The sequence below is a fragment of the Branchiostoma belcheri genome, unplaced genomic scaffold (assembly GCF_001625305.1).
Source record: "Branchiostoma belcheri isolate BF01 breed outbred unplaced genomic scaffold, Haploidv18h27 scaffold126, whole genome shotgun sequence".
NCBI lineage: Eukaryota > Metazoa > Chordata > Leptocardii > Amphioxiformes > Branchiostomatidae > Branchiostoma > Branchiostoma belcheri.
In genome coordinates this window covers 775,781-802,925 of record NW_017802669.1, presented here as the reverse complement: position 1 = coordinate 802,925, position 27,145 = coordinate 775,781, and the positions used below count along the sequence as shown (strand labels likewise).

The window sequence follows — 27,145 nt, the reverse complement described above, 5'->3', positions numbered from 1 at the left end:
TTTTTCTTATGTATGTTTACTTTTGTAGTCTTTTTGCATGCAGACTCTATGCTATAACTTATTATATAATAACAATAAAAGGTGTAACAAACACAGACAACAGATTTTCACTTGCATGATTTTAATGCCAAGAAATGTAAACACACCTTAGTTACAGCATTCAAAACAAGTAAGTTTTGATTCTGAAGAATATGGTTGAAAATACTACAAAAAGGCACATCATATCTTGACTTGGAAATAAATTGGTATCAGGTACATGTAAATGTTTTTCCTTACTACGATAATAGTATTCTGCAACTGTAGTACACATCATGGCACAAAATCCAAATACTGGCAACTTTTAAAATATTATAAAATATTATCAGTATAATGTAATAAATATGCAACCCTCCTATATGTACATCCCTCACTGGTACTTTCCTCATTGTAATTTACAGAACATGACAGATTTTGTTAAATTAAAAGCTTTCTAAATTGTACAATTCTAAAATACATGTAAAAATACTAGAATTAATTGTTAAAAAAAACACTTTTTTTCATTTTTATCTGTACAGAAAACAACATGAGTCAAGCCCATCCACACCTCAGCTTTAATACACAGCTATAGTTTCATTTCATCAATTCATAAAAGAGTATAGGGAATGTCTTGACACAAATGCTAACCAACAATCTTTTTTTTCCACAATTTTTTGATGATGTGAAACAGCTAATACTCTCTGGCAAGCCCTAGGAGAAAAACACTTTCACAGTCGAGTCCACCCCCCTCCGGCACATGGGACATTCCACCATGCCGTCGGCGCAGTGCCCGCAGCAGGCATAATGTCCGCACGGCACGAACACAACCTCGATCCTCGCGTCGAAGCACACCTTACACGTGTGCTCCTCTCGGTACCGCTCTAGTTCCGACTCTACATTATCATCTGTTGTCACCTTACACCGATCATCTGTTGTCTGAGCTAGACCATTGTCTGTTGTGGGGGAGGGAGGGATGTCCTCGGTACTGGGCACGTTCTCCGGTTCAGGTGGTGTGTCTGTCGTCGTGGTTACGGCAGGAGGGATGCTGGGAAGCTCGTCGTTTCCGAGTTTCTCCTTCGCCCGGGCGTATTCATCCTCCAGGTCCTTCAGCGCCTGCAGGAGCTCCGCGACGGACGGGAAGTTTTCGCCGTGCGTCTCGAGCCTTCGCCACACCGCGTGTTGGACCAGGTCGCGGCTGTACCCCGCGCTGAGAACGTTCTCTACGACCGGATTTGCCATCGCGTCCGCGACGCTGTTCGATCTGTGCACGCGCTCTGCGCTCGTAGCGTCCACCGTCTTCCCTCCTCCGTCTTTGTACGCGACCGTTTTCTCGTCGAAAGTCTTTTCCGCGTCGGCGAGCTTCTTGCTGGCCTGCTCGTACTCGCGTTTCAGGTCGGAAACGGCCTGAAGGAGTTCGGGAGCGGACTTGAAGTGTCCCTTCCCCTCTTGAAGACGCCGCCACACCACGTGCCGCACCGTCTCAAGGTCGTGACCTTGTGACAGGACGACCTTGACCTCCCGCCGCTCCATGGCCAAGGCCAGGTTTATTTCGTCCTTTTCTTTAAGGAAGTCCTTGTCCCCGAGCTTCTTCTCTGCAGCCGTGTACTCCTGCTCCAAGTCCTTCACGGCTTGCAGGAGCTCGGGCCGAGACGCGACACCCCCCGCGGAGTGCAACCTCCGCCAAACCGCATGTCTCACAAGGTCAAGGCTGTAGCCCTCATGAAGAATGTCTTTAACAACTACTGACTTCATTGCATCAGTCAGGGAGGGAGGCTGGGGAGCATTCGTAGCTCCTTGAGACTGACCCTCAGCCTCTTCCTCCTCCTCATGTGATTCAGTAGGGATGGCCATCAGGCATAACTTTCTACCTTTGTTAAAGTCTTTGTCGAACGGTTGAGCACAAACTTCTTCTGCGTTTTCAAGCCTCACTGTGTCCGTACTCTCAAATGGCAATGCACCGACTTCTTCTGCGTTCTCTGTCCTCACCACAAAAGTGCTGCCCAAATCCTTGCCTTGCGAAGGCACCTTGTAGGTACCGCTGAAGTCTGGACTCTCTCCAGGCTTGTCGACGGAGTACGTTTCTCCGAACAGCTTTCGTAGATTTGCGACGGAGTACGTCTGTCCCAGCTCCTGGTCGGGCTGCGAATCTTGCCTCTCAACTGGAGAAGCCTCGGTCGACGGTTCCTTTTCCGATTTCTGCGGAACAGGAGCCGCTTTCCGGACAGGGAGAGCCTTTGTCTTCCTCGTCAGTGGTGCGTTAGGTCCAGTTTTCGCGCTGTTGTCGCTCGGAATGGCCGCCATGGACGCTTTACCGAGCGGCGGAGGCCCGGCTTCAACGTGGTCGTCTGTAGGGATGGCCATCTGGTAGGATTCTGTCTGTCTGGCTGTCGAAAAAGTCGCTGTGTGATGGCTGGACTCTGTCTTCTGCAGAACAGAACAGGACAAGGGAAGAGAGAACAACATGTTAATGACTATCACATACAGACTGAGTTATTACATGGAGGCCTTAACTTTTGGGCAGGTTCTTTGCCTGTTACATTGTTCCAATATCATTTACTTTTTAATTGATTTAATGATAGCCTGGGTACCATCCTGGAAAGTTTATGTTCAATCCCACAGTCGCTAGCAACTGTGAACTAACTAGGATGTGAACTAACTAAGATGTTAACTAACTAGGTTGGTAGATGGCTAGTCTTTCACTGACCATTCTGTGTTGTACCAATGCAATATAAGACCCTGTTCATACCAGACTTATATTTAGCGGTTTCAAAAACCCGGCTAAAACCCTTAGCGTTCATACCAGACTTTTGATAACCGGTTTTGTAAAAATCCTGTCCGGTGAATATCCAATTAATCGGCCATGACTGCAGTTTGAATAACCGTTCCTCTCGCTCTTCTGATTGTTTTCCTTGGCCTTCTTGCTTGTATGCCGTCTTCAGTTTTTTTTTTTTACCTTAGTGCGGCACTGATCCTTTATCTTCAAGAAATCAGCCTCCTCCAACATTTTTGTTTCGGTAGAGCCCTCGCCCCCCCCCCTAGCTTTTTCGAATTTGGCGACTCCTGCTCTTCAACCTAAGTATCAGGAGCGTCCCGTTCGCCGACCAGGTTGCGTTTGCTGATTCCATCGCAAAATGAAGAAAAACCGTGGAAAAACAGTGGAAACGAACTCAAGTTGGTCAAAACAACGCGCTCAAAAAAGCTTGCAGGTCGCACACGGCCAGGATGCTGACCCCGTGACCCCGGAATTATGACGCAAAAAACCGGTTCAATAAACCCTTAGCGTTCAGACCAGGTTTTTCGGTGGAAAAACCCCACAAAAAACCCCTCAAAAACCACCTCCCGAGGTGGTTTTTCAAAATCGGATTTAAACCCCTAAAAACCGGTTAATTTGCGTTCACACCAGGTTAAATAAAAACCGGTTTTTGAAAAACCGGTTGAAACCGCTAAATATAAGTCTGGTATGAACAGGGTCTTAGAACCATTAACAACTGGTTGCAACAGAATCTGAAGATCTTGAAATCAGGGCAACCCTTTTATAGCAACTGCTGAACAGAAGGTTGCCAGGACTTGGCTTGGATGTGGGTTAATGTTTGTGTCGTTTCTCACCGTATTCTCAGCGCAGCAGGTCCGTGTAACGACGCTAGTTGTAGCGGAGGCTGCGTGCGTGACCTTGACCATGGTCTCTCTCACCAGCCCTGTGAGCCGCATCGCTCCAGTCATGACTGATCTCACCGCCTCGCTCGGGCTCGGGATCTATCAATCAATCAATAACCAATAATCAATAACCAGTGATCAATAACCAGTCATCAACAACCATGGTCTCTCTCACCAGCCCTGTCAGCCGCATCGCTCCGGTCATCACTGATCTCACCGCTTTGCTCGGGCTGGGGATCTATCAGTCAATAACCAATAACTTTTATCAATAACCAGTCATCAATAACCATGGTCTCTCTCACCGCCTCACTCGGGCTGGGGATCTATCAATCAATAACCAATAACTTTTATCAATAACCAGTCATCAATAACCATGGTCTCTCTCACCGCCTCACTCGGGATCTGTTAATCAATAATCAATAACTAATTATCAATAACTGACTAGAAATAACCAATCGTCAATAACCATGGTCTCTCTCACCGCCTCACTTGGGCTTGGGATCTGTTAATCAATTATCAATAACTAATTATCAATAACTGACTACAAATAACCAATCGTCAATAACCATGGTCTCTCTCACCGCCTCACTTGGGCTCGGGATCTGTTAATCAATTATCAATAACTAATTATCAATAACTAATTATAAATAACCAATTATCTATAACCGATCAATAATGGTTTTTCTGACTAGCCCCTGTGAGCCGCATCGCTCCTGTCATCACTGATCTCACCGCCTCGCTCGGGCTCAGGATCTATCAGTCAATAACCAATGACTAATTATCAATGACTAATTCATCAATAACCATGGTCTCTCCAAACCAGCCCTGTGTGTCTCATTTGTCCAGTTGTAACTGACCTCAGTACTGTACCTCACTTGGGCTGGGATATAATAATCAATAACTAATTATCAATAACCAATCATCAGTATCTATAGTTTCTTTCACCATCACGAGTGTGAGAATTCACTAAATGTATTTTGATAAAAATCAACTCGACATAGAAGTTGTGCCCTTACCAAGCTTGCGCCTGATTGGCTGTTGTCATGGTGATTGGGGTTCACCTCAGGTGATTGACAGGCAGTTGAAGGTAATGCTGCTGGGGGCACAGGTGTTCTGGTGGGGGTGCTGTCGTTAAATGGAACAGCAGATAGCGGTGGCCCTCTGGTGGGGGTGCTTTTCGAAAATGGAACAGCCTGGAATCTTGTAGACGAAGTTGGAACCTGAAAATTTGGAGGGAAATTGTAGTCTACTTTTACTGCTTAGATTTTTATTCTAAACTTATCATTTTAACCAGGAATGAACCTTCAATGTTGCCTACCAGCAGTTAGCATTTTATACATGCTATTAAATCGACCATGAAATGCCTGTCTTTGGCATAACAAATTGCAAAGTTCAACTGTAAGACAAACCTACTGTAGAAAAGCTGTTTGTGGAAAAAAAAACATTTTGACAATTCCCTGACTTTAGCGTACAGTTGGCAAACAGAACTACCTCAGTGAAATAATTCTTACAACCTAAGAAAAATCTCCAAAGTATATCAACTACAAAAACAGCATTGACCAAAGGTTGATTTAAAACTAAAAGAAGCAATACAAAAACAAATCGTAACATTTTACAGGTAGGAAACGTGCAGTGAAAGCTAAACCTACCGAGCTGTAAGCTCGCCGGATCTGATCTGAACACCGGGCGGGCACAAAAACAACGCGGCAAAAATGACGTGTCAACAACAGGCTAGCCCCGCTAGTCCACGTCAGCTGAACTTCAGTGAACTGTTCAACAACACGTCAAGTGGTACATTGCGCAACTAAGGGCAACCGAGGGACCTGTTTTCAAGCTGCAACAGTTTTAAGAAAATAACTTTGTTGTTGTTTTCGGAGAGGGAAACTGTTTTTTTCGGCCCTTGGAAACGGACTGTCTTCTTAGAAACCGAACCCGGAAGTGATCGTTAGAAACGGAGGGTTTCCCGTTTCCATGCATGCACCCTCTAACGCAATGATACTCGTACGTGGCCCAAAACAACCCAAATTTCTGCAGTTAAATGGTTTAGAAAGGGGAAATCTAACTAGAATTACTTATTTTAGTAACGAGCGACAATGTTTGTTGGGGGAGGGGGTGTTAACCTAAAGTCAGAAGCTATTAATCTGTCGGAGACCAACGCGGGAACAAGTCAATAGCCTTTTGTAATAAATTACTATGGTTCTCGTGGCCCAAGTCTACGAGTTTAATAGTGAGACAAGCGTACCGGAGGTTTAGCCCGCCAGCCGGGCGGTTTCCGTGCTCGGAGTTTGGCCTGGTGTCCGGGCGGGTCGGGAGGTTTCCGGACGGCTGGTCTCGTCACGTCCGTCATGGCGCAGGGTCACTTAAGGTCAGCTTAAGGACAAGAAAAACACACCACAGAATAAAAACGTCTTCTTAAAAAAAAAGAACAAAGTCTTGCAGCTCACGGTAAGCCCTGTCGGGATGGTAGTGGTAGAAAACTACTAAATTTTACAATTTAGTACATACACAGGTTTAAATATACCTGGAATGTAGCGTTACTAGTACATAACTCGTTGCAACGCCAACAGTGGAATTTCTGGATAACGTTAGTTTACGTGAAGCTACAGTGCCGTTAACTGGGACTTACCTTTTAGTATCGTAAGCCTGTTCACTTATATTAACAGATACCATCAGAGTTTTACGTCTGTTAGCTACTTTGTAGCATTTCAGAAGAAGCATGTAAGCCACACCCCCTCCCCTCCCCACTCTGCAAATACATGACGTCAACCTTTACCCTAACCGGTCATGCATACCGGTACCATTAAAGTGGGAACGAGTTTTAGGTTCCTTTTTTGAGCTGGAGAGGATAAAGCATAGGGGTTTTGACATGCTTCGGATGCTAAGCAAACTACATTTTGAATGGCAGAGTGAGAAAGAGTGAGCTTTGGCAATCCTGAATACGTTTTTAGATCTTTTTACCACTTACCACACAACTAGGGCCAACAAGTATATAAGTTATAACATTCTCGAGATCCGCTTTAGACTTAGTTTAACTTATTATCATGCTTTGACGCACGTCTCGGCTATTTTCGGACTCGACAGCGTCCTAAAAATGTCCCAGGCAAACTATAAAATATCTGGCGGCCGGTGGAACGACCTTCTGTGGGCAACACTGGCTGAAACCTACCGGTAACATGCAGAAATTTGTTGCCAGATAGTTTGACTCCAGAATCCGGAAGTAACTTACTGAATAGCGTTCCTACAAAACTCGTATCATGTTCTGCAACGATTGTGAGGTATACTGGCTACAATGCAGGTCTTATCACCATGGTAACGGTTAAGAAAGTGTAGAAGACACTCACCAGAATGACTCACCCGGCATCTTGGCTCCTGTGGTTGAGAAATGCTCTGGCGAAATGCGTTCTGACGCAACGTCATGCAATACACGCACTACGTTACAGCAACGACACGCGCGGGGCACCATGGGTAGGGTTCATGTATTCATTCTTTGGGGGTGTAGTTGCATTTTATTAGATAACAGATGACATATTGTTCACAAAATCTATCGTCAAATATATCTTAACACCAGTAAGACAAATGTATAAGTATATGTTATGGAGTAGAATATATATTTGGTAGTAAATATTTGGAACTATAGAAATATTTCGAAACGAACACCCCTTCAACATAGTATCGCCTGATTACGCAATGTTTACCAGATGACATCATTTGGAAATCCCCAGCCGACCCTCCCCGCCCCGAATATTGGGCAATCCCCGATTTTCGCTTCTCGCAGTCGCATGTTTTCTTTAGAGGACGGCGAAACGAAGATCTAAAACCCCAAGACATCGGCGGGAAAAGACTTGAGACGTGACGACGAGTGACGTGAGTAAAGATTCCGACGTCATAGCGTCACGTAGGTGCGAAATTCTGCGAGATTTTGGTGACGACGCCAGGTCGGTCGCCCCCCTCCCCCCTCGTCATGTATGCGCGCAGTGTCGCTAGTGTTTGGGGTGGCGTCTTGCATGATAACAACGTGTCAGTCAGTGTGGATGGGCGGGGTTAGATTTACAAAATCACGGTGTTTTATCCAGTTTTCCTGTGTAAATTTTCACAGTAAAATCCATGCAAAAATTTGATGTTATTTTATAAAAATTTGAAGCAGATATATAAACGTAACGCATGTATGATACAATCATACATTAGAGAAATATAAATCAAAATATTTTTTTAAAGCACAACATAACAGTGCTATTATCAAGAACACGGTAGATACATGATGTGGGTAGGATGGAACCAGAATAAATTTTTGTGGGTAGATATAAACTAAAACTGTCGGCAGCAACTGGAACAGATCATATTTCCCTGGCAGGCGAGGGTGTTTGCGAAATCGTCACGTTCACGAATCTGAGCCTTGTGGAAAACAGAAGAAAAATCAAAATTTAAGTACGTGGGGTGAGATACTATTATCTATTAGCAATAATTGATACGATTATGTTGATCTATTATTTTTAGCAATGGATAATTAAAGCTTGTGTTTTTGGTGTGTGTGTGTTGGGGGGGGGGGGGCACATGTTCCCAGCTTTCCAAGAAACTAGACGTGACAATACTATATATAATGGCGTGCCTTATAACCAAATTACGTGAATACGGAATGATGATATTGAATAGGCTGTTACATGTTACCAACAAACGTTTTTTGAATCGTTCGCATTGAAATGAGCCAATATTTTACTCTCCAAGCAGAGGCTGTGGGGGAATAATCGTTACCTTTTTATATATGGCCGTTTTTTGTCGCTACCCCCACTCGTCGGTGGCTGGTGACCTTCTCTGGCTAGTGGATACTGTCTGGCCAATTTGATACTGTCTTTTTACCACGGAAAGGGATCTGCTTGGAGATTACCAATATCTCAACATAACGCCACAAATGACTAATAGAACTGCTACATAATGCATGACCCGGAGTAGCGTGTTTATCTTATTGTGATTTTGTGTCCCAGATGAGGGACCAGAATGTTCTGCCTTGTCACGCGCGATGGACCAGTGATAACAATAATCAACCTGTCAATGTAACAATAACAGCGTAGGATGAATCATTAACTCACTGAAACATATCACGATATGGACTACATATTATTAATGACTTGTTCCGTAAATGTATAATAATGTAGACATGTATAGAAATAGTGCTACTATGCGCATTATATTGCACGTAAAAGACGTAAAGCTAGAGTTTCACAATCTCATACTTTGACTGTAGCATGCTAGTATTCAGGCTAAAAGGTACTAATCTGAAAAGGTAAAAGGGCAAAATTTTATTTGCTATTGGTCCCGATGTTCACCGGCAATCTTGATTCTGCACTGTGGCGTCGGTGGCCTCATTAACAAACACCATCGTTTGTTGCGGTTTTGGCGGTAAATAAACGTGGTTTTCAATTAACTTATTTTCAGATTCTCTATTTCCTGACCGAACGATGTGAGGACGCCCGCCCATGCCCATAGCCCAGTTCCTCGATTTCGTCAAATAAAGACGATTTAACAGAAGAAGAACACCTTTATTGCATGGCAATAGTAGCATGTACAAAATGAACAATGTATGGCATAAAGTGGGTACACTTCTCTTTTCAGATACAATATTACCTGACCTTACGATGTGAGGACGCCCGCCTGGCCATGTCATCTTTAGTCCACCCGGCAGGTTCTGAGGAACCGCCCGTACAGCCCAGTCCCATTGTAACATGAACAATGTATGACACATCCGTACATGAACTACCGCTAATCGGACAAATAAAAGTGGGCACACTTCTCTTTTCAGATTCAATATTTCCTGAGCGATCGCGAACGATGTGAGGACGGCCGATCATGTCATCTCTAGTCCACCCGGCAGGTTCTGAGGAACCGCCCGTACAGCCAAGCCCGGCGGCACAAGACGGTGTAGTCCTGCGCAGGAACAAAACCTCAGGCGCCGGGCAGACCTCGGAAAACCGCCGGAGCATCGCTTACGAGGTCCCGCTGGGCGACAGCCCGTCCGACGACCCCTCGGCGTTCACCCGCGAGCAGGCCCGCCTGGACACGTACCGGGACTGGCCGCGGGACTGCCCGGTGCGCCCGGCCGAGCTGGCCCGGGCAGGGTTCTACAGCCTTCGCGATGGAGACCGCGTGCGCTGCTTCGTGTGTTACCGCGTGCTGCGGCAGTGGTGTGCCGGGGACGACCCGCTGGAGGAGCACAGGAAGCACTACCCGGACTGCCCGTTCGTGAAGGGAGAGGAGGTGGGGAACGTGCCGGGCTGTAACGGGGAGACGAGCGCGGCAGGACAGGCCACATGTAACGGTGGGACGGAAGCCGCATCACCAAACGGTATGATAAACACAGTGTACTAGTATGTAACATTCAAGGATTGTTGTTTGTTGTTTTGTTTATTGTTTATTTGACCAGAGAAACATATCGCCCAGGAGGGCGGTTTTCAATGCACCCTGGGGGACAAAACCCCAAACACAATAAAATAATAACAATATAATGCAACATAAAGTAATCACTGAAGAAATGCTCTGCTGAACTTCACTCCCTCGTACCCCCACTCAGAACATTCTCTGCAAGAACACGCTTAGCCACCTCAACAGCAGAAAATCACCCTTTCTTCCTCAATAGTCCATCAGTCAAGAGAAAATTTCATGCTGACAGTTTCTTCCCCAGAACCACTTCACTGTGGAACAAGCTTCCCCGTGAATGTTTCACCGCTAATTACAACCTCCAACGGTTTAAATCAAGGGTGAACAAATATCTGACCACGCAGTCATCACTGTAACCCAAAACACGTAAGTGGCTCTCACGAGCCTTGTTTTGAGGTGAATTCTGAAGTAAATAAAAAAAAAAAACTTATGTACAATCAAGGGGCAAATTAAAATAAGGTAACTTAAGCACGAACTTAAGTAACAGAAGTATAAGCGGACCAAAATAGGCATACATCAAATAATATCAAAGGATGACGCAAAAAGTCCCTTACTTTTGAGGCCCTTTTCCACTGGAGAGCGATCACTGATCAACTAATCATCAATAAGAGTGCTTAAGAAAAGGAGTGTTACCTGAAATTATATTAACATGAGATCTCGAGAACAAACCAACTGTGTTGATGATTGTAAAAACTGTCTCATCTGGTTTACTAGGTATTGGTAGCAAATCTTTACTTAATCGTGTACACATTCAACTAGAAGGATGTTTTGGATGTTTTTCAATGTCTTATAGATAACATATACACATATAATATGAAATCCACACAGGTTGCTAGATTATTTTGCATGAATATATCAATAATCAAGTAGGCGTAAGTGCAAACTGTACAAAGAGAGATTTTACTATTTAGATTTTCACTTTGATGTCAGACCTTGCAGACCAGTTTCTTTGTTTTTTTTACAATAAACAATATTATATTTCTCCACATCCGCAGACGATGTGCCCAAGTTCCCCCAGATGACGTCAGAGACGCTGCGCCTGTCCACGTACCACACCTGGCCACACACCTTCCTCTCACCTGCCGAGCTCGCCAAGGCGGGATTCTTCTACACATGTAAAGGTTCTTTTCTTAGTTTTACTTCCGGTGAGACAGGAAGCGGGAGTTGGTAAAGGTGACCACGATGCTATTTCTGTCTCATAAACGGTCGTGGCCTATTAAAACGGTCGTTGCCATATCCCAGAACGGGTAACTTTAATATCAGGACAGTCCTTCCACACCGTGATGTTTTGTGGTGTAGAGGTTAGGGTGAAGGTTTGGGTTTTAGAGCTATACTTTTGGACCCAGGTTCGAATCCGAGCCTGTGCTTTTTGCTTTTTTCACCAATATTTACTATTCTACATGACCCTCCCTTATATTTGCAATTAGAATATTGCTTTTTATAACATATATTACTTTTTATTTGTTTTGGGACGCTCGGACATGGCATCGACCATTCAGCGAAATGGCATCGACCGTTTACGAGACGGAAAATTTATTTTTATTCCATTTTCCGTCATTTTACCCAGGGTGACCCACTCTGTGGTAACACTGCTTTTTAGTGGGACCCTGATTCTACAATTCTACGATTCTAGTTTTTTTTTTCTTTTCAAGCTAGATTTGTAAATTATGTTCTGCTATTTGCAAGCTGCTATCCCTTCTTCCTGTCTCTTCGTGCAGTATTCTGTTGTTACTGCCTTTCAATTGCCATGTTTTATCAAGAAGGTATGTTTTTTTAGAAACCTCCTTGATTTTATCAACATCGTAAAACACAGAATAGATTCGTTTCCCATTTTTCTCAACCGCATTTTTTGGCCACGCCTCTGGCGCGGATGCAATTCTTTTCTTATTCTTACATCTCACAATAGGTGTAAAATATTGTTCTGGGCGTCTATGTGTTTTATGACTCATTCTTGTGAATCAGAATGGGTAAAAGTTAGCCAGTGCTAAGCTACCTAGGTTTGCTGAAACAAAAATAGTAGAAATTGGCCAAATAGACTGAATACTTAGTAGTATGCCAGAGCTCGACGAGTTGCCAATTGCCCTCCAGCTGGCTAACTCTAGCCTAGGTACCATGTGGATTTTCGCTCCGCAACGTTCGAGATGGTACCCAGGCTAGGCTAACTCCTCTGGTACAAGTTTGCCATCGAGTCTATTTTGCCAATTCTACTATTTTTTTTAAACCTCTGGCGCCTGGTAGAGGCTACACAAAGGTGAAGTTTTTCATCTCTGATCTCTTTTTTCTCCCACGCCTGCGCAGTGAAGGGCGGTGACAGCGCTCGGTGTTTCCACTGCGGCGGCGGGCTGAAGAACTGGCAGCCGGGAGATGACCCCTGGGTCGAGCATGCGCGCTGGTACCCCATGTGCAAGTTCGTGGAGAACCGCCAGGGGGCGCGGTTCGTGGAGGACGTGCTGAATAAGTACAAGGTCGGGGAGGTGAGTTCGGCTGATCGGTCGCCATCTTGGATCTAACCTTCCCACCAACATGGCGGCCTTTTTTTGCTTGAATTTGCACATATATTTCTAGCCTTTTGTTCTGTGAAACAAATGCATTTTGACGGATAACGTTTTCTTAATTCTATGGGCAACTTTCTTTTTAGTTATCTGCTGGTGTTCTCTTTTGTAAGCTATTCAAGCCTTAGTAGAGGGGGGTCAAAAGATCTCTAAATTAAATTGAAAATAACTGTACTTGCTTGAATTGGGCTACAATTCACTGAAATTGGAATAGCTCAAATTTGGTGTCCCTAAAACGCTCCATGCATCTTTACCCACAGGATGTAGCCGGGAATGATGAAGGCGGGCAGGGGTCTGGGCGCGCCCACCGCCCGTCCAAGCTGGCCACGCCCACGTCGCCCAGGGAGATGACCTTGTCCTGGCTGTCCCCTGGATACGAGGAGCTGTCCGCTCCGCCAGGTGCGTGATCGGCGCATAATCGTCACATGGTCAAGGCATGCTTATCACATGGTCAATATATGGTGAAGGCATGATGAACACATAGTCAAAACATGCTTAACACATTTAAAGAATGCTCAACACATGGTCAATGCATGGTGATCACGCATGATCAAGACATGCCCAACACATGGTCAAGGCATGCTCAACACCTGGTCAAGACATGCTCAACACGTGGTAAAGGCATGCTTTATTATATAGACATGGTCAAGGCCTCAACACATGTTCAAGGCATGGTGAAGACATGCTTATCCCATGTTCAAGGCATGCTTATCACATGGTCAAGGCATGGTAAAGGCATGGTCAAGGCGTGCTGAACACGTAATAAAGGCGCGCTCAACACATGATCAAGGCGTGCTCAACACGTATTCAGGGTATTCATCCTCAACACATGCAAAGTGCATGTCTTTTTGAGAATTTCTTTTGCCAAGCACAACGCGTATGAAACAAATCCTTGTTATCACGAAACATTAACTCATTATCGTCGTGTTTTACATGATTTATTTTAACAGTTTAAAGAATGTGAGAAACATTAAAGTTTTGTCTCGATCCCCAGCCGTCCCCTGGTTCGGCGACGCCGGCCCGGAAGTGAACGAGAACCTCCCCGCGCAGCCGCTGAACGTGCTGTCGGCCATGGAGACGGAGCCCGCCAGAACCGTGGTCGCCATGGGACACCAGCCGGAGGTCGTGCAGCACGCCATCTGGCGGCGGCTCGAGAACAACAACGCCACATTCCCGTCCACGCAGGTGTTTGTTTGTTTGTTTGTTTGTTTGTTTGTTTGTTTGGCGCTCGAAAAAATCGAGCGTTGCGGAACGAAAATCCGGATGGTACCCAGGCTACCATTCTTCCTGGAGTCTGAATACTCAAATTATAAGTATTTGGACCATCGCACACCGGGGCATGCCCCTACTCTTTTTTCGAAAGGTGTGGTGGGTTCTTTAACGTGCGCGAGGTGTGGCTCTCCCCAAACACGGGACCTCCATTTAACGTCCTATCCGAGGAACGTCCCTAGGTACTCATTTCCACCTGAGTGAAGTGAGGAAAGTTGTATGAATTGCCTTTCCCAAGGGCACAAGATCGGTGACAGGGTGGGGTTCGAACCCGGGACCTCTTGGTTCCGAGCGGAACACACTACTGCTACGCAATTCAGCAGAAAAAAAATGGCTGTGAGTGATTTTAACCTGTCAGTGAATAAACTATAGTCTATTCCTTTCATCCCCACAGGAACTGCTTGCCGTGGTGACGGAGTTAGAAGAAGAGTACCGAAGAGCGCGGGAAAAATTAGGGGAGGGCGGGAACCGCCCCAGTGTGGCCGAGGTCATGGATACCGAGGTTACCTATTTATTTATTTTCTGTCATATTTATACAGAATTAGAAAGGATTAGAAAGTTTATGGCGATTACATGCCCGAAGGCTAATTAATTGCAAAGACAAACAACACGTGCGAAAAAGAAGATACAATGAAATGAGCGACGATGTGGAAAGTTATACATGTACTACATTCTACAATATATAGGAGGTTTCCCACTCACTGTTTTTCAGTGGGGCCCTATGTTACACAAATAAACAAAATACATAATAAATAAAGATTTTTTTATCTTCCCCTCGCATACCTTCTTTTAATATGATTACTTTTATTCTTACTATTTACTTTGATTTTACGCTAATAAAGAATGACAATGATAATGATGGTAACTAACCAATAACAGCAATGCTTTAGTGAATAGCAAAGCAAAGTTCTTTCTATCACAACCATTTATTTTTCACGAGCCAGCGTTTCGATGACCTTCTGTCATCTTCATCAGGGCAATTCTGACTGGTTTCCTGTGCACTGACTCTAGATGTTACTTGGTGCATAGTGCACTAAAGGTGTTACATAGTTCATAGTGCACTTAAGCTAGTTTTTTTCTGTTTACAATACATTCCGGAACGTATTGTAATTGTGACACACATACTAGGCATTGTTACATCATAGGGAAATATGCGGTTCCAAATGTAAAGTGTTTCTATTTAACAATGTATTAGGTGATAGCGTCGATCGTGGCGCAGGGTTACGACCGGGGGCTTGTGCAGCACGCGGTGTGGCGGCGGCTGGAGGCGGCGGGGCGAGGCTTCACGTCCCCGGAGGAGGCTCTGCACGCCGTCCGCGCGCTGGAGGAGGAGTACAGCCGCCTCAAGAGGAAGAAGCTGGAGGAACACGAGGGGAAGACGCTGCAGTACCACGGGGGAGCACCAGGGGGAGCCTCGCTGTCCAGTAACAGTCTGGGGTACGCCGCGGCGGGCGGGAAAGCGGCGGGTTTGCCGGACTGGACGGTGTCCGGACAGGCTGGGAACAGTTCGGGGGCAAGCAGCTTCTCTTCAGGTCAGATGGTACTCTGATACTCTGCAATTCGTTTTATGTTCACGGTAGCAAAAGTCCACGGTTCAATGGACCGTTATTTCTCTGTACGTAACACCGAACCCCATCGAAATCTACCGAACCCCACCGAAATTTACCGAACACTTTCTAAATCTGCCGAACACCTTCCAAATTTCCACGAACACCACCGAAATCTACCGAACACTTCCAAATTTTGCCGAACACCGCCAAATTCAATGGAGCACAAATTTCATCGAACACTTCTAAATTTTACCGAATTCTACCGAAAGTGTACTGACCATTAATATTTCCGAAATTTACCAAACACAGTCGAAAACTACAAACATCGCCAAAGTCTGCCAAAGTGATTAAAGTGGATACCTTGTCCTTGTGTCTGAGTCATATAAAGTATTTAAGTATCAAATCAATATTACTTATACATTAATCGGAAGTTTTTTTTTAGGAATGCCAATGCTTGTGAACTTGACTACAAGGCTAGACTAGCTCACCTCAACCTGTTACCTCTTTCATATAGGAGAGAGATCGCTGACATCATGTTGTATGTTAAGTCCACGGCTAATGTGTACGATTTAGACATGCATAATTATGTTTCATTTTCATCACGTCCAACAAGAGGCAGTAGGTCTCATATGCTAATGCCAGTTCGCTGCAAAACATCAACATTCGCTACTTCCTACATCCCTCGCTTGGTGGCTGAGTGGAACAGACTGGAAGTCAGAGTCCGGGACATGGGGGCTGTCGCTTCGGGGCAGTCCGAGCTTTTAACATTCAAACGGGGTCTTGTCAAATCGCTGACCAAGAGATTTAATGATCATTTTGTTACTGACAATCTCTGCACGTGGACGTCTGCTTGTCGGTGTGCCACATGTCTGGCAATAAGGCCACGGTAGACATGGGGCACTTCCACGGCCGGATGTACATGTGCAGAGATCTAGCTTTTATGAAATTGTGCAATTATATATATTGTTATTATTGTCTATTTACGATGTTGTGCAATATGTTTAATTAGTTTTAACTATGATTGATTGCAATGTCATTTATGTCTTTGGGGAGGGAGCCTTTAAAGGTGGTCTCCACCTGTTTCTCCCTTCCCTTCCACTTGTGGCAAAGCTTGAATAAATAAATAAATAAAAAGGAAACAAATTTCTCCAGAGGAGCTACTTTGGAGTAATTGGATGAAAAGCTATTAGTGTCCCAAAGGGAGACGGACTCCTTTGGCAAATGATCTAGGATTGTTGCAGGCTTATTATCATAATTTTTCTTTTCCAGAGGGCATCCCTCACGAGTTGCAGTCGGAGCTGGAGCGTCTCCGGGAAGAGCGGTGCTGCAAGGTGTGCATGGATCGCGAGGTGGAGCTCGTGTTCCTGCCGTGCGGGCACTACGCGTGCTGCGTGCCGTGCGGGGAGGGCATGGTGGAGTGCCCCATGTGTAGAGCGTGTGTAGAGTCCAAAGTTAAGGTCTACATGTCATAAATGTGTATTTTTCTTTTTTTCTTCCAGAAATTAACAGAAAAATGCATTTTTGTGTCAAAAACGGATAAATTTGCGGGTAGGGTAATATGCAGGAGTGCCCCAAGTGTCGAGCGTGTGTAGAGTCTAAAGTTAAGGTCTACATGTCGTAATTCTTAAGTTGCTGCGCGTGTATACCTATTTGTTACAAAGTGTTCGCAAGGTTTGATGAAAATATTGAACAGAAAAATGCATTTTAATGTTAAAATTGATAAATTTGAAGGTAATGTAATATGCAGGAGTGTATGTGTCGAGCATGTGTCGAGTGCAAAGTTAAGATCATAATTGTAACTTTTTCTTCAAACTCTTGAAGATTTTTAACAGAAAAGTGCATTTTTAGGTAAAAAAAAATTATCAATTTGCAGGTAGGGTAGTATGCAGTGTCCCATGTGTCAAGCATGTGTTTACATGTCGTAAAGTTCCTTATGTGTACTTTTTTTCAATTCAATAAGTTTTCGCAAAATTTATTTTGATAAAAAATTGAAAAAATGCATTTTAAGGTTGAAATAGGGAAATTGCGGAAATTAAGGTCTACACGTCGTAAAGTTTCTGTGTATGTATTCATGTATGTTTTTCTAATTTATGAACCTTTCGCAAAGTTTTAAAAAATTGAACAGAAAAAAATGCATTTCAATGTAAAAAAATGGATAATCTTGCTCTTGGTTAGTGTCCATAGGCAATACTAGCATGGCGAAATATTCCCTAAACCTTAACAGAATTAAAACCAAGATATCAAAATTTCTCCAACAGAACCTGCTATTTAAGAGAGGGAAGAAAAAGATTTTAGAACTCCTTTTGACTGTGTACAATTCAGCCTGTCAGTGGTGGGCAAAATGTGACTTAAAGGCATGTGCTTTAATAAAACTCAGACGTAAAGTAAATTATTGAAATATATAGCAAAGTATACTAAGTTATAACATGATGATGTCGTGTATGTATATATGTATGAAGTGGTGTGTATATTTCTCTTGTAGATATCATAACGCAAAAGTGTGATATGCAATATACAAGTATTGTGTAAAATGTGTCGTAGCTAGATATTGCTTTATTAACGTTGTGATCTAAGCTATCATGGAGGAAGAAATGAAAATTATTTCCCCGTTTTCTGTGCCCCGAAAAACTGTCATTTGAGGTTGAAGAAAAAAATTCATCTGGTACATCTTGAGGAAAAGTGTTCAAAAACACAGATTCGTATTAAATTGCCTCAAAATCTGGTTGGAGGAGATTTTATGGCATTTTTTCGATCTGAGCTGTTCTGTACTCCTGGGGAGAAAAGCTGGCGTTAAACAGTTCGATCTGAATCTTCATAGCCAGTATAACCGCTCCTCGGAGTAACTCAAGTCAAGTCAAGTCTCACCAGCCAATGTCGATGAAGAAATGATAAGAGCATTGATTGAGAAATATGTACCTCAAACTTTGAGTCAAAGTCGACGGTGCTTTACTTGTCAATTTCCATGCAAAGTCATGCAAAATTAGATAATAAGTAAAATTGCAGACGCAACTATGAAATGCTACTTGCCCGTATTTGCTGCTGTGGGTGGTTGATATTAAAGTTTCCGGATCCCCACACCTTAAGTCATTGTGTTGTTTTTCATAAAGATATGTCACCATAACGCACACATACACACACATATAATGACAAACTTGAAATCAGAAAAAATCAACCTCACTTATATATGGGGAATCGAAAAGAGAAAAAAAAAGGTTTTGCTTCCACAAATCTAAAACAGAGTGCACAATAAACTTTACTTGAGCAATACAAGAGATTTCATAAATTTTGAACAGGCGTAAAAACATCATTCTGAGTAACATATTGGGATTGCTGTCAACTAATATATGCGCTAAAAGTGTAAAATCAAAACCAATTTCAATAATCTCCAAGCAGATCTCTCTCGGTGGCAAAAAGACAGTATCAAATTGGCCAGGCAGTATCCATTAACCAGAGAAGCTCCGCGGCCACCAACGGGTAGGATTATAATTAGCGACAAAAAAGAGCCATATATAAAAAGCTAACGATCATTCCCCCACAGCCTCTGCTTGGAGAGTAAATTTCAAGACTACTATGATCATGCGAAAGAGACTCATCCTGGCCTATACTTCAACCATAGACGCTACACCCCTCACACTACAGTCAGCCTCTGCACGGACCCAGGGTCTGAACTGTCCACTCGCGGCACATGGCTGTTTCCTCGGGCTGTGTTCGACGCGTAGTCCGGTCCGCCATCTTGTTTTTGAAGGTGACCTCTAGCACCTGGGGTGTCTGCGTGTGTTTCGTTGGTCTGAACGCTGAGAAGTGGTTTTCCTTCGTCCTCTAGCCAGACATGTTCCTCCGCCCACCATTGCGAATTGCGTACCTCAAGACGGGCCGCCGTCTCTCCTGGTCTGTTCGTGATGTCGGCCATGTTGTCTTCAGTTGAGCTAACGACAGAGTTGTCCCGAAGTGCGCTCGAACCACCCTCCCTTCCGCCCCAAGACACAGGTCGCCTCCTGTCCAACTTCTCAAGCTCTAAGGGACTCTCCATCTTCGCGCGCGTCTTAGACGTCAGCAGGGCTTTCCTGAGACACCTTGGGGAGGCGAAACCTCGCCCCTTCCCGGCGTTCTTACCTCCGAGAGTCAGTAGAGGAGACGAAGGGGCGGAGGCGCTGTGACTGGCGCGCGGGACGGATGCTGTCTTGCTGGGGCCGTCCTTCTCTGTAGAGAGAGAGAATGGTTTATTATTCAACACAAACCCTTGCAGCACAAGTGCTGAATTGCGGTTTCTTTCCACTATGCTTATCAGCATTATGCATTGCAAATCAGAATTAACAAAGACATAAATCACTATAAAATCAAATAAAATCACTACCATTATGACTTACAGTTCTGCTACTTTAACTGTCATTCAGCAGGCGGACACAATAGGGTAGTGTACTGTTTAACATGCGCTGTGTCCGGCACTTAAACTGTGTCAGTTTTGTGCTATACCTTAGTGTTCTATTATGTACATCCCTCCTTTGTGCTGGCAACCAATTATGGTGTTTCTCACTGCTTGTGAGAGAACGAGCAAACCTCGATGCAAACCTGTGACCACTATGGCGGGTCCTGCCGGGCTGTGGAGGCTGTTGTTGCTGTCCGACCGTTTCTCTCCGGGTTCTTCCGGCACGGTGGGGAGACTGGTGAACTCCATGTTGTGTACGTTCAGCCTGAGGAAGGAATAGAATAAGGTCGTCTGTAAGAAAGTTGGACAGTTAGTAACTGTTTGACCATACGTTTTGACTAATCTCCAAGCAGATTTTTTCGAATTCGGTGGCCGCAAGGAGAGTATCAAATTGGACAGACACCATTTCACCACCGGTAGCAAAATGGCTGCCTGAAAAATTTGATGCTTTCTTTGTGGCCAGCAAAAGATCTGATTGGAGATTATGTTTTGACCTCCGCCACGAAGGCTGTTTCTTTAAGCACCCTAATGTCTTATCTGTATCTGTATATTCGCTCTAAGCACATCAGTTTCGCAGGCACGCGGCGCGGCGGCAGATAGTCTAAAGAATCCGCGGGCTCACCTCATGTCAAATGTAGATCCGAGGAAGGGCTCGGTCATCACACGGTTACTGATGGAGGCTTCGGTGTAGGGCAGGTCCGGGTCAGGCTGGTTCCAGTAAATATCCTGCTCTAACGTTGGGTTGGTCATGTATAGGTCATCCACCGCAAGGTACGAGATCTGGCGTAAACAGTAACGTTAAACAACAACAACAACAACAATAAATAATAACAAACAATAATAAACAGTCCGGGTCAGGCTGGTTCCAGTAAATATCCTGCTCCAACGTTGGGTTGGTCATGTACAGGTCATCCACGGCCAGGTACGAGATCTGGCGTAAACAGTAAACAATAATAATAAATAACAACAAGAAATAACAACAATAAATAACAACAACAATCTGGGTCCAAATGGTTCCAGTAGATCTCACTTAACCAACAGGCACTTTTGTCCTTTGAGTTTGGACATTGCAATCAAAGATACTCTTTCATGAGTTAAAATAATTATGCTTTTTGCTTGTTTGTTTGTTTATTTGTTTGTTATAAGTTCTAAGTTTACATTAATCGTCACCTGTAAGTTCCTGTCGATGCACCAGTTCGTCTCAAAGTCATCATCGTCCTGACCAAACGGGTTGATCAGCTGTTCTGCTACCTGGGTGTGGATAGAACATGAGAACATGTAGCCATCCCCACTCTGGTACAGTAACTGTTAGCCATATCTGTTATCATGGACTTAAAGACTAATATAGCCAGCAAGCTTCATCATTCAAGGGAAGAAAATGCAACTAACAAGTGCTAACGTTTACATTGATCCCTGGTTCACATTCCCTACTCCCACGAAAGATACTTAGGACGACCACTTACTTGAAACTCAACTCTCTGAAAAGAATCAATGATTGATTGCTAGATTGATTGATTGCTAGATTTATTTTTTGATTGATTGACTTATTGATAGATGGATTGATTGCTAGATGGATTGCTAGATTGATTGCGAAATCGATTGCTAGATTGATTGATTGTTGGATTGATTGTTGGATTGATTGCTAGATTGATTGATTGATTGATTGATTGATTGATTGATTGATTGATTGATTGATCCCCACCTTGAGCCAGCCCATGTAGAAGAGGAACTGCAGGATGGTGAATATGGGGACGTACAGGTCCACCTCGTACCCAGGGTACTGTCTGGTCGGGTCCAGCCACTGCCGGCCCATTAGGCAGGACAGGAAAAACGTGTACACAGCAACTGTGACTACCTGGGGGTGTGGGAGGGGGTTAGGGTTACACCGGTACTGTCACCACCTGGGGGTGTGGAAGGGGGTTAGGGTTACACCGGTACTGTCATCCCCTGGGGTGTAAGAGGGGGTTATGGTTACACCGATTCTGTGTCCATTATTGTGACTATGGGAGGAGGTTATGAGTACATCATTTCATTGCCTGTTTATGATCAGTATGAGTCTCTGTGTGTGTGTGTGTGTTTGTGCATGTGTGTGTGTGTTTGTGTGTTTATGTGTGTGTGTGTGTGTGTGTGTGTGCGCGTGTGCCTGTGTGTGTGTGTGTACGTGTGTGTGTGTGCATGTGTGTGTGTTTGTGTGTGTGTGTGTGTGTGTGTGTTTGTGTGTGCGTGTGTGCATGTGTTTCTATTAGCACGTACCTGTGTGTAGACTAGTGGCACGCTGATCCAGTCATAGCTGTACAGCATCGCCAAGGACCCTCTGATGCTGTTAGACTCCTGAAAAGACAAACAAGAAAAAAAACAAGACAAAACCCGTCCAATCAGTAAGACTACCACGTCAAGCAAATTATAATAACCTTGATGAAGACCTCACAAAGCTGAAATTTCCTTTAAGTCTCCAAAAGTTGAACAATATTGAATATTGCACAATCTTAGGTGTGGAAGAAAGGAAGTAAGAGGTTGACTTACGAATACCCGCCCTTCCCTCGGCAGAGGAGGGAAGGAAGCGCTTTTCTGTACGGTAACCATGGGAACGGCCCTGCGGTAACCATAGTAACGGCCGTGCGAGAGGCTGAGAGCCCGCAGGCCCCCTCTGATGGTAGGAAGATAAGTGGTCAACATTTTAACTCACGAACACACGGCGGAGAAGCGAGGAGGGGCACTGTCCTGAGAGTAATTAAACAGAACAGTTGAAAAATGCTTCTTTTTGGTTTCTTCAGGACTTAATAGGAACAATCCTATGATTGGATAACGTTCATTTTGTGGGTATATTTTGGTACAAGAAATATTGTGACTTACCGAATTGCCCTCGTCAGTATGCATGACCCATCACTTCGGTCACGTGACTTTAAGGACCAATGGGTGCCTGAGTACTCAAGTCACGTGCCGTATCATTGATCGTGAGCAAGGTCATATTTTCTTCGAAAGAAAATTGTCGTAGTTTTTTTTTTTCTGAAATAAAATTTACTATTGCCACACACTTTTTTCTGACATTAAATGAAACGCCAAGAAGACCCTCTTTCTTGAAGTTGTGAGTTTCGCGTACGGTGAACTGCAGTAATTTGATTAAGACCATTTCAACGCTGAGGCCACGAAACAGCAAATTGGGGACATGCTTCGTTTTTTTCCCCGGCCCTCCTCGCTCCTCGCTAAGTAACAAACAACCAATTTCAATCAGGAAGCGACAACTTCACACAACGTCTCTAAGACTTTTCCGTACCTCGATGAGAGTCCTGAAGGTGTAGGGGTCCTGGACGCGCCCCTCCCTGCGGCACTTGGTGACCAGGTTACAGAACCAGTTCAGCGGCAGCCAGAACTTGTTGTGCGGAGAGTCCAGCTGGTCGTAGTCCTTCAGCTCAGGCGGGGTCATGAAACCTGGAGAGAGCAGTGTGTTTTGCACTCACGTGACTATGTTCCGCCATTTTGGGTGGTTAAATCTAGCTGATCACAATAGAGAATTCGGTATATGGTATATGTAAGGGAATACTTATATGTTTATCAATACACTTAGCTCATCTGGCCTCATCAACCCTAGAGGTCACGATAGAGGGCAGGGTGTTTAGCACTCACGTGATTATGACGTAGTCATTGTCCGCCATGTTGAATGGTAAAACCATTAAAAGTATGGATTTTCAATCTAAAATTACGGCACAAGCAGAAATCCGACACTTTTAACCCAACCAGCATGGCGGCCGTGCCGTCAAGTGGAAGCTTTCTGATTCATTAATCGATCAATCAATTGATTGATTTGATTTATTTGATTGATTTGATTTATTTGATTGATTTGATTGATTTGATTGATTTGATTGATTTGATTGATTTGATTGATTTGACTGATTTGATTTGATTTGATTTGATTTGATTTGATTTATTGATTGATTGATTGATTGATTGATTGATTGATTGATTGATTGATTGATTGATTGATTGATCGATTGGTTGATTGATTGATTGATTGATTGATTGATTGATTGATTGATCGATTGGTTGATTGATTGATTGATTGATTGCTTGATTGATTGATTGATTTAGGATGAATGACCCACCTGCCTCCACCACGTGGTGCATGGTGGGAAAGCGCTTGTAGACGGCTGTGCTGATACTGCGCATGATCAGTAGCGTGGCCAGGTTGACGTAACGGACCAGCGTGCGGCGGATCAAACGGCCCCTGGGGAAGGTCATGTGAAGGTCATGTGAAGGTCAAAATAGTGTGTTGCACTAAAGGGCGTTTATATCGACTATCCTGATACAATGCAGAAACAGATACGTGAGTACATTTGACCCAGTGTTGATACACTTCAAAGAAGTCACGTGACAAGCCTCACTGGGTCAGTCTACTGAGGAAGACCAGAGTGACTGGTCGAAAGCTCTAGATGAGAGAATTTTTTGTGTTGGACAAAAAGTTTTAAGTTTAAACATGTAACTACCAACACAGATGAACTTTCATGATAGATGCGTCAGTAGTTAATGAAGACTAGTGGTTTCCTTATTAATCAGGAGGGTTTTATTTCTAAAACGTCAAAATATTTCGGTGCTTAAACATCTCCATTCTAGGCTGCATAATGAGATGCCTGCAGAGAATTTTTCGTAATCGGTAATACACTAATCCCCCATGCGGACCCTCAGCCTACCTGTGGTCGTCCCCGTGCACACTGCAGCCTATGAGCGCCGCTATGCGGTCGGGCCAGGGAATGCAGGTGTACTGCTGCCACCAGCGCGTGAACACCACCGACACGTAAAACCCCAGCAGGAAAGCCACCGGGATCAGGTCCGTGTGCTTGTTACAGAACAGGCTGATGTCCTCAAAATACTCCCTCTGCCTGCCGTTCAGCACCAGCCGGTAGGTGGCGCTCAGGGCGAAGTACAGCGCCAGGTAGACCAGGAGCTCCTTGTGGAGGTTTAGAGAGACTGGTTTATTCAATTCAATCCAATTCAATTCAATTCAATTCAATTTATTCAATCAAACAAACTCGCACAAAAGCAGGAAATGCTGATGCACCCCTGAATTGTGTATTCGATTTTTACAATTGGTTAAAAGAACAAAACAGGACAAGTACACAGAAACACAATATATACAAATATGTACAAACACCATTCAATCTACAACAGGAAATAGCAGACATGGGTTATTTGTACCATACAAGTACATACAAAATTACGTTATTTATTATTAATACAATTGGCTGAATTGAAAAGGCTGCAAAACACAAGATGGGCTAATAGTACAGCTAAGTGTTCAGGACCTTTGATAAAAGTCCAAAAAACAAGATACAATGATATGAGAGACTACTATGTGCAAAGTTATACCACATTCTACAACATACGTGGTATAATTTTGTTGGGTTCAATTTGTTTTTTTTGTTTTTTGTTTTTTTTTGTTTTTTTTTTTTAGGCAGTGGGAGATGAGTTTACCTTGTAGAGGAGCTTGTAGAAGCTGGCCTGCCACCGGAAGAGAAGACGGACGAACCCGCCGAACCGCGCGTCGGCGACTTTCAGGCTATAGGATGTCGTCATGGCAACGGCGCAACAGTCTCCAGTGTTCTTCTACTAGTGGTAACGTTATATGTTAATTGTATGGACGCCCCGCCCCTAAGGCGTCGCCAAAATTGGCCAGTTTTATATACAGACTTTTGTTTATATACAGACTGTGGTTTTTAGATCGTGTTGACCTTGACCCTTGCCAGCACACCAGCCCTGTGAATCAAAAAATGGGAAACTTGTGAGAAATCTTTTCATTTTTCAGCCCTTTTTAGCGGTCTTTGCACTTTTCCAATGTTATTCCATTCGAGCAGACCGAGAAGGGGTGTAAAGTTGTTCCAACAAAATTCCAAATTCATCTGTGCATTCGTATAAAAAGGATGTGAGTAAAGGGCACATTTGAATTTCTAACGCAGATGATAATGGGCTCTGGAGTCGATATTAAGCACAAAAGAATGATATTAGTCTGCCCCCCTCCCCCTAACATAATCGTAAAACTATAGTCACTATTAATAATAGTTCCCTGCGTCACAGCATGAAAAACAATGAAGGGTTTACTTTGACATATCTTTTTAAAAGCAAAAATTAGCAAACTTCTACACCGGTCGTGACAAAAATGAACGTGCCATTAGAAACCCATTAGATTCAGCTGTTCAAACACAGCTAGCCTAATCGATACACAAACAATGCCGTCTGGCCGAAGGTCGTCGGGCCGCTATGATAAGTATACACACATGTTTATGTATACAGACGGATTTAACTAGGCTAATCGGTTACGTTGAACTGTATTAACCAAACATGGAAGGTCGGTGAACTGATTTTGCTAGCCTGGAAGCCAGACTGTTTCCAGGGCCTACACAGGCCAGGCCGGCTCCAAGATCAACATGCCCCCCAGGAAATTTTAAATCATCCCCCAGAGTAGGACCGTGATCATAGGGAGGGGGGGGGTGTAAGATTTTTTTGAGGGCATATCGGCCGAGGAGCTAGCCAGGCGACAAGGCTATAATTTTTACGTAAACCCTTAATTGCATCAAAGCAAACATAATTCTTGTGACATATGACAACGACATGTACATACACCACACCATTACTCTACGTACTAAATATCTATGTCTGAGTGTCTGGCTTTACCCAAAATAGGGTATAATGGAACCAGTATAAGGAAGATTTATATGTACGTATGGGTTCTCGTTGTGCGTGCATATAGTAAAACTTAGGTTTCCCAATGCAGTGGCCAACTCACCCCCAGATATAGCACAACAGTAATGTTAACAGTGGATGAAAACCAGCGAAGGTAGATAGTGTGTTACCGCACTAGCCTTACCTGTGCAGCCCCCAGCGGTACCAACACAAAACAGGTCTGTTCCGGTTCCAGGCGGTTTTACCTGTGTACGTGTGACCGGGAGTAACCTCGTGTATGGAAACACCTAGACTAGTGTGCAGTGACCCACACACATTTGAACTGCGCTGTTGGAGTGTAACGCTATACTTGCATAAAAACAGCCCTTTTTTCTAGTTGGCATTCGAACAATGAGCATGTTACACCTCAGAAGAGGGGGGTCGGCACCGCTAACTTAAGGTGGAGATTGGGAGCATTGCTAACTAGTGGTAGCACAACATTGCCCAATTTTCTAAATTAAATGTACATAACTGTCAGCATTTGTCATGATTGTTGGCATTGTGGTAAAAGGTAATGTTACACTTGGGTAGTAATATGG

General features: G+C 44.0%; 3 protein-coding genes across 7 annotated transcripts; 1 reads left to right on the top strand and 2 right to left on the bottom strand.

Annotated features, from left to right (window-relative positions):
* Positions 1-104: 104 nt before the first annotated feature.
* LOC109463472 lies at positions 105-7,109 on the bottom strand. 4 transcript variants are annotated; one of them, XM_019760309.1, is made up of 6 exons: positions 7,011-7,109; positions 5,912-6,039; positions 4,686-4,889; positions 3,972-3,992; positions 3,622-3,747; positions 105-2,439 (listed from the first exon to the last, which is right to left on the bottom strand). In XM_019760309.1, exons 2-6 carry the CDS (start codon positions 6,014-6,016, stop codon positions 727-729), a joined length of 2,169 nt encoding a protein of 722 aa, XP_019615868.1. In that variant the 5' UTR covers positions 6,017-6,039; positions 7,011-7,109; the 3' UTR covers positions 105-726. The 4 variants fall into 4 exon arrangements, with proteins under 4 accessions (XP_019615868.1, XP_019615865.1, XP_019615866.1 ...); XM_019760306.1 differs by lacking the exon at positions 3,972-3,992 and having other exon boundaries at positions 3,622-3,768; XM_019760307.1 differs by lacking the exon at positions 3,972-3,992 and having other exon boundaries at positions 3,622-3,768; positions 7,024-7,091.
* Positions 7,110-9,510: 2,401 nt separating this feature from the next.
* LOC109463439 (baculoviral IAP repeat-containing protein 7-B-like) lies at positions 9,511-18,132 on the top strand. Its single transcript, XM_019760255.1, has 8 exons — positions 9,511-10,006; positions 11,094-11,213; positions 12,397-12,572; positions 12,911-13,049; positions 13,645-13,835; positions 14,314-14,421; positions 15,115-15,451; positions 16,739-18,132. Exons 1-8 carry the CDS (start codon positions 9,511-9,513, stop codon positions 16,939-16,941), a joined length of 1,770 nt encoding a protein of 589 aa, XP_019615814.1. The 3' UTR covers positions 16,942-18,132.
* Positions 18,133-18,400: 268 nt separating this feature from the next.
* On the bottom strand, positions 18,401-25,577 carry LOC109463473 (bestrophin-4-like). Of its 2 annotated transcripts, none has more exons than XM_019760310.1 (10): positions 25,362-25,577; positions 24,581-24,837; positions 23,996-24,117; positions 23,170-23,324; positions 22,149-22,226; positions 21,598-21,750; positions 21,066-21,146; positions 20,518-20,675; positions 20,027-20,160; positions 18,401-19,669 (listed from the first exon to the last, which is right to left on the bottom strand). In XM_019760310.1, exons 1-10 carry the CDS (start codon positions 25,461-25,463, stop codon positions 19,098-19,100), a joined length of 1,812 nt encoding a protein of 603 aa, XP_019615869.1. In that variant the 5' UTR covers positions 25,464-25,577; the 3' UTR covers positions 18,401-19,097. The 2 variants fall into 2 exon arrangements, with proteins under 2 accessions (XP_019615869.1, XP_019615870.1); XM_019760311.1 differs by having other exon boundaries at positions 20,039-20,160; positions 25,362-25,575.
* Between the last annotated feature and the right edge of the window lie 1,568 nt (positions 25,578-27,145).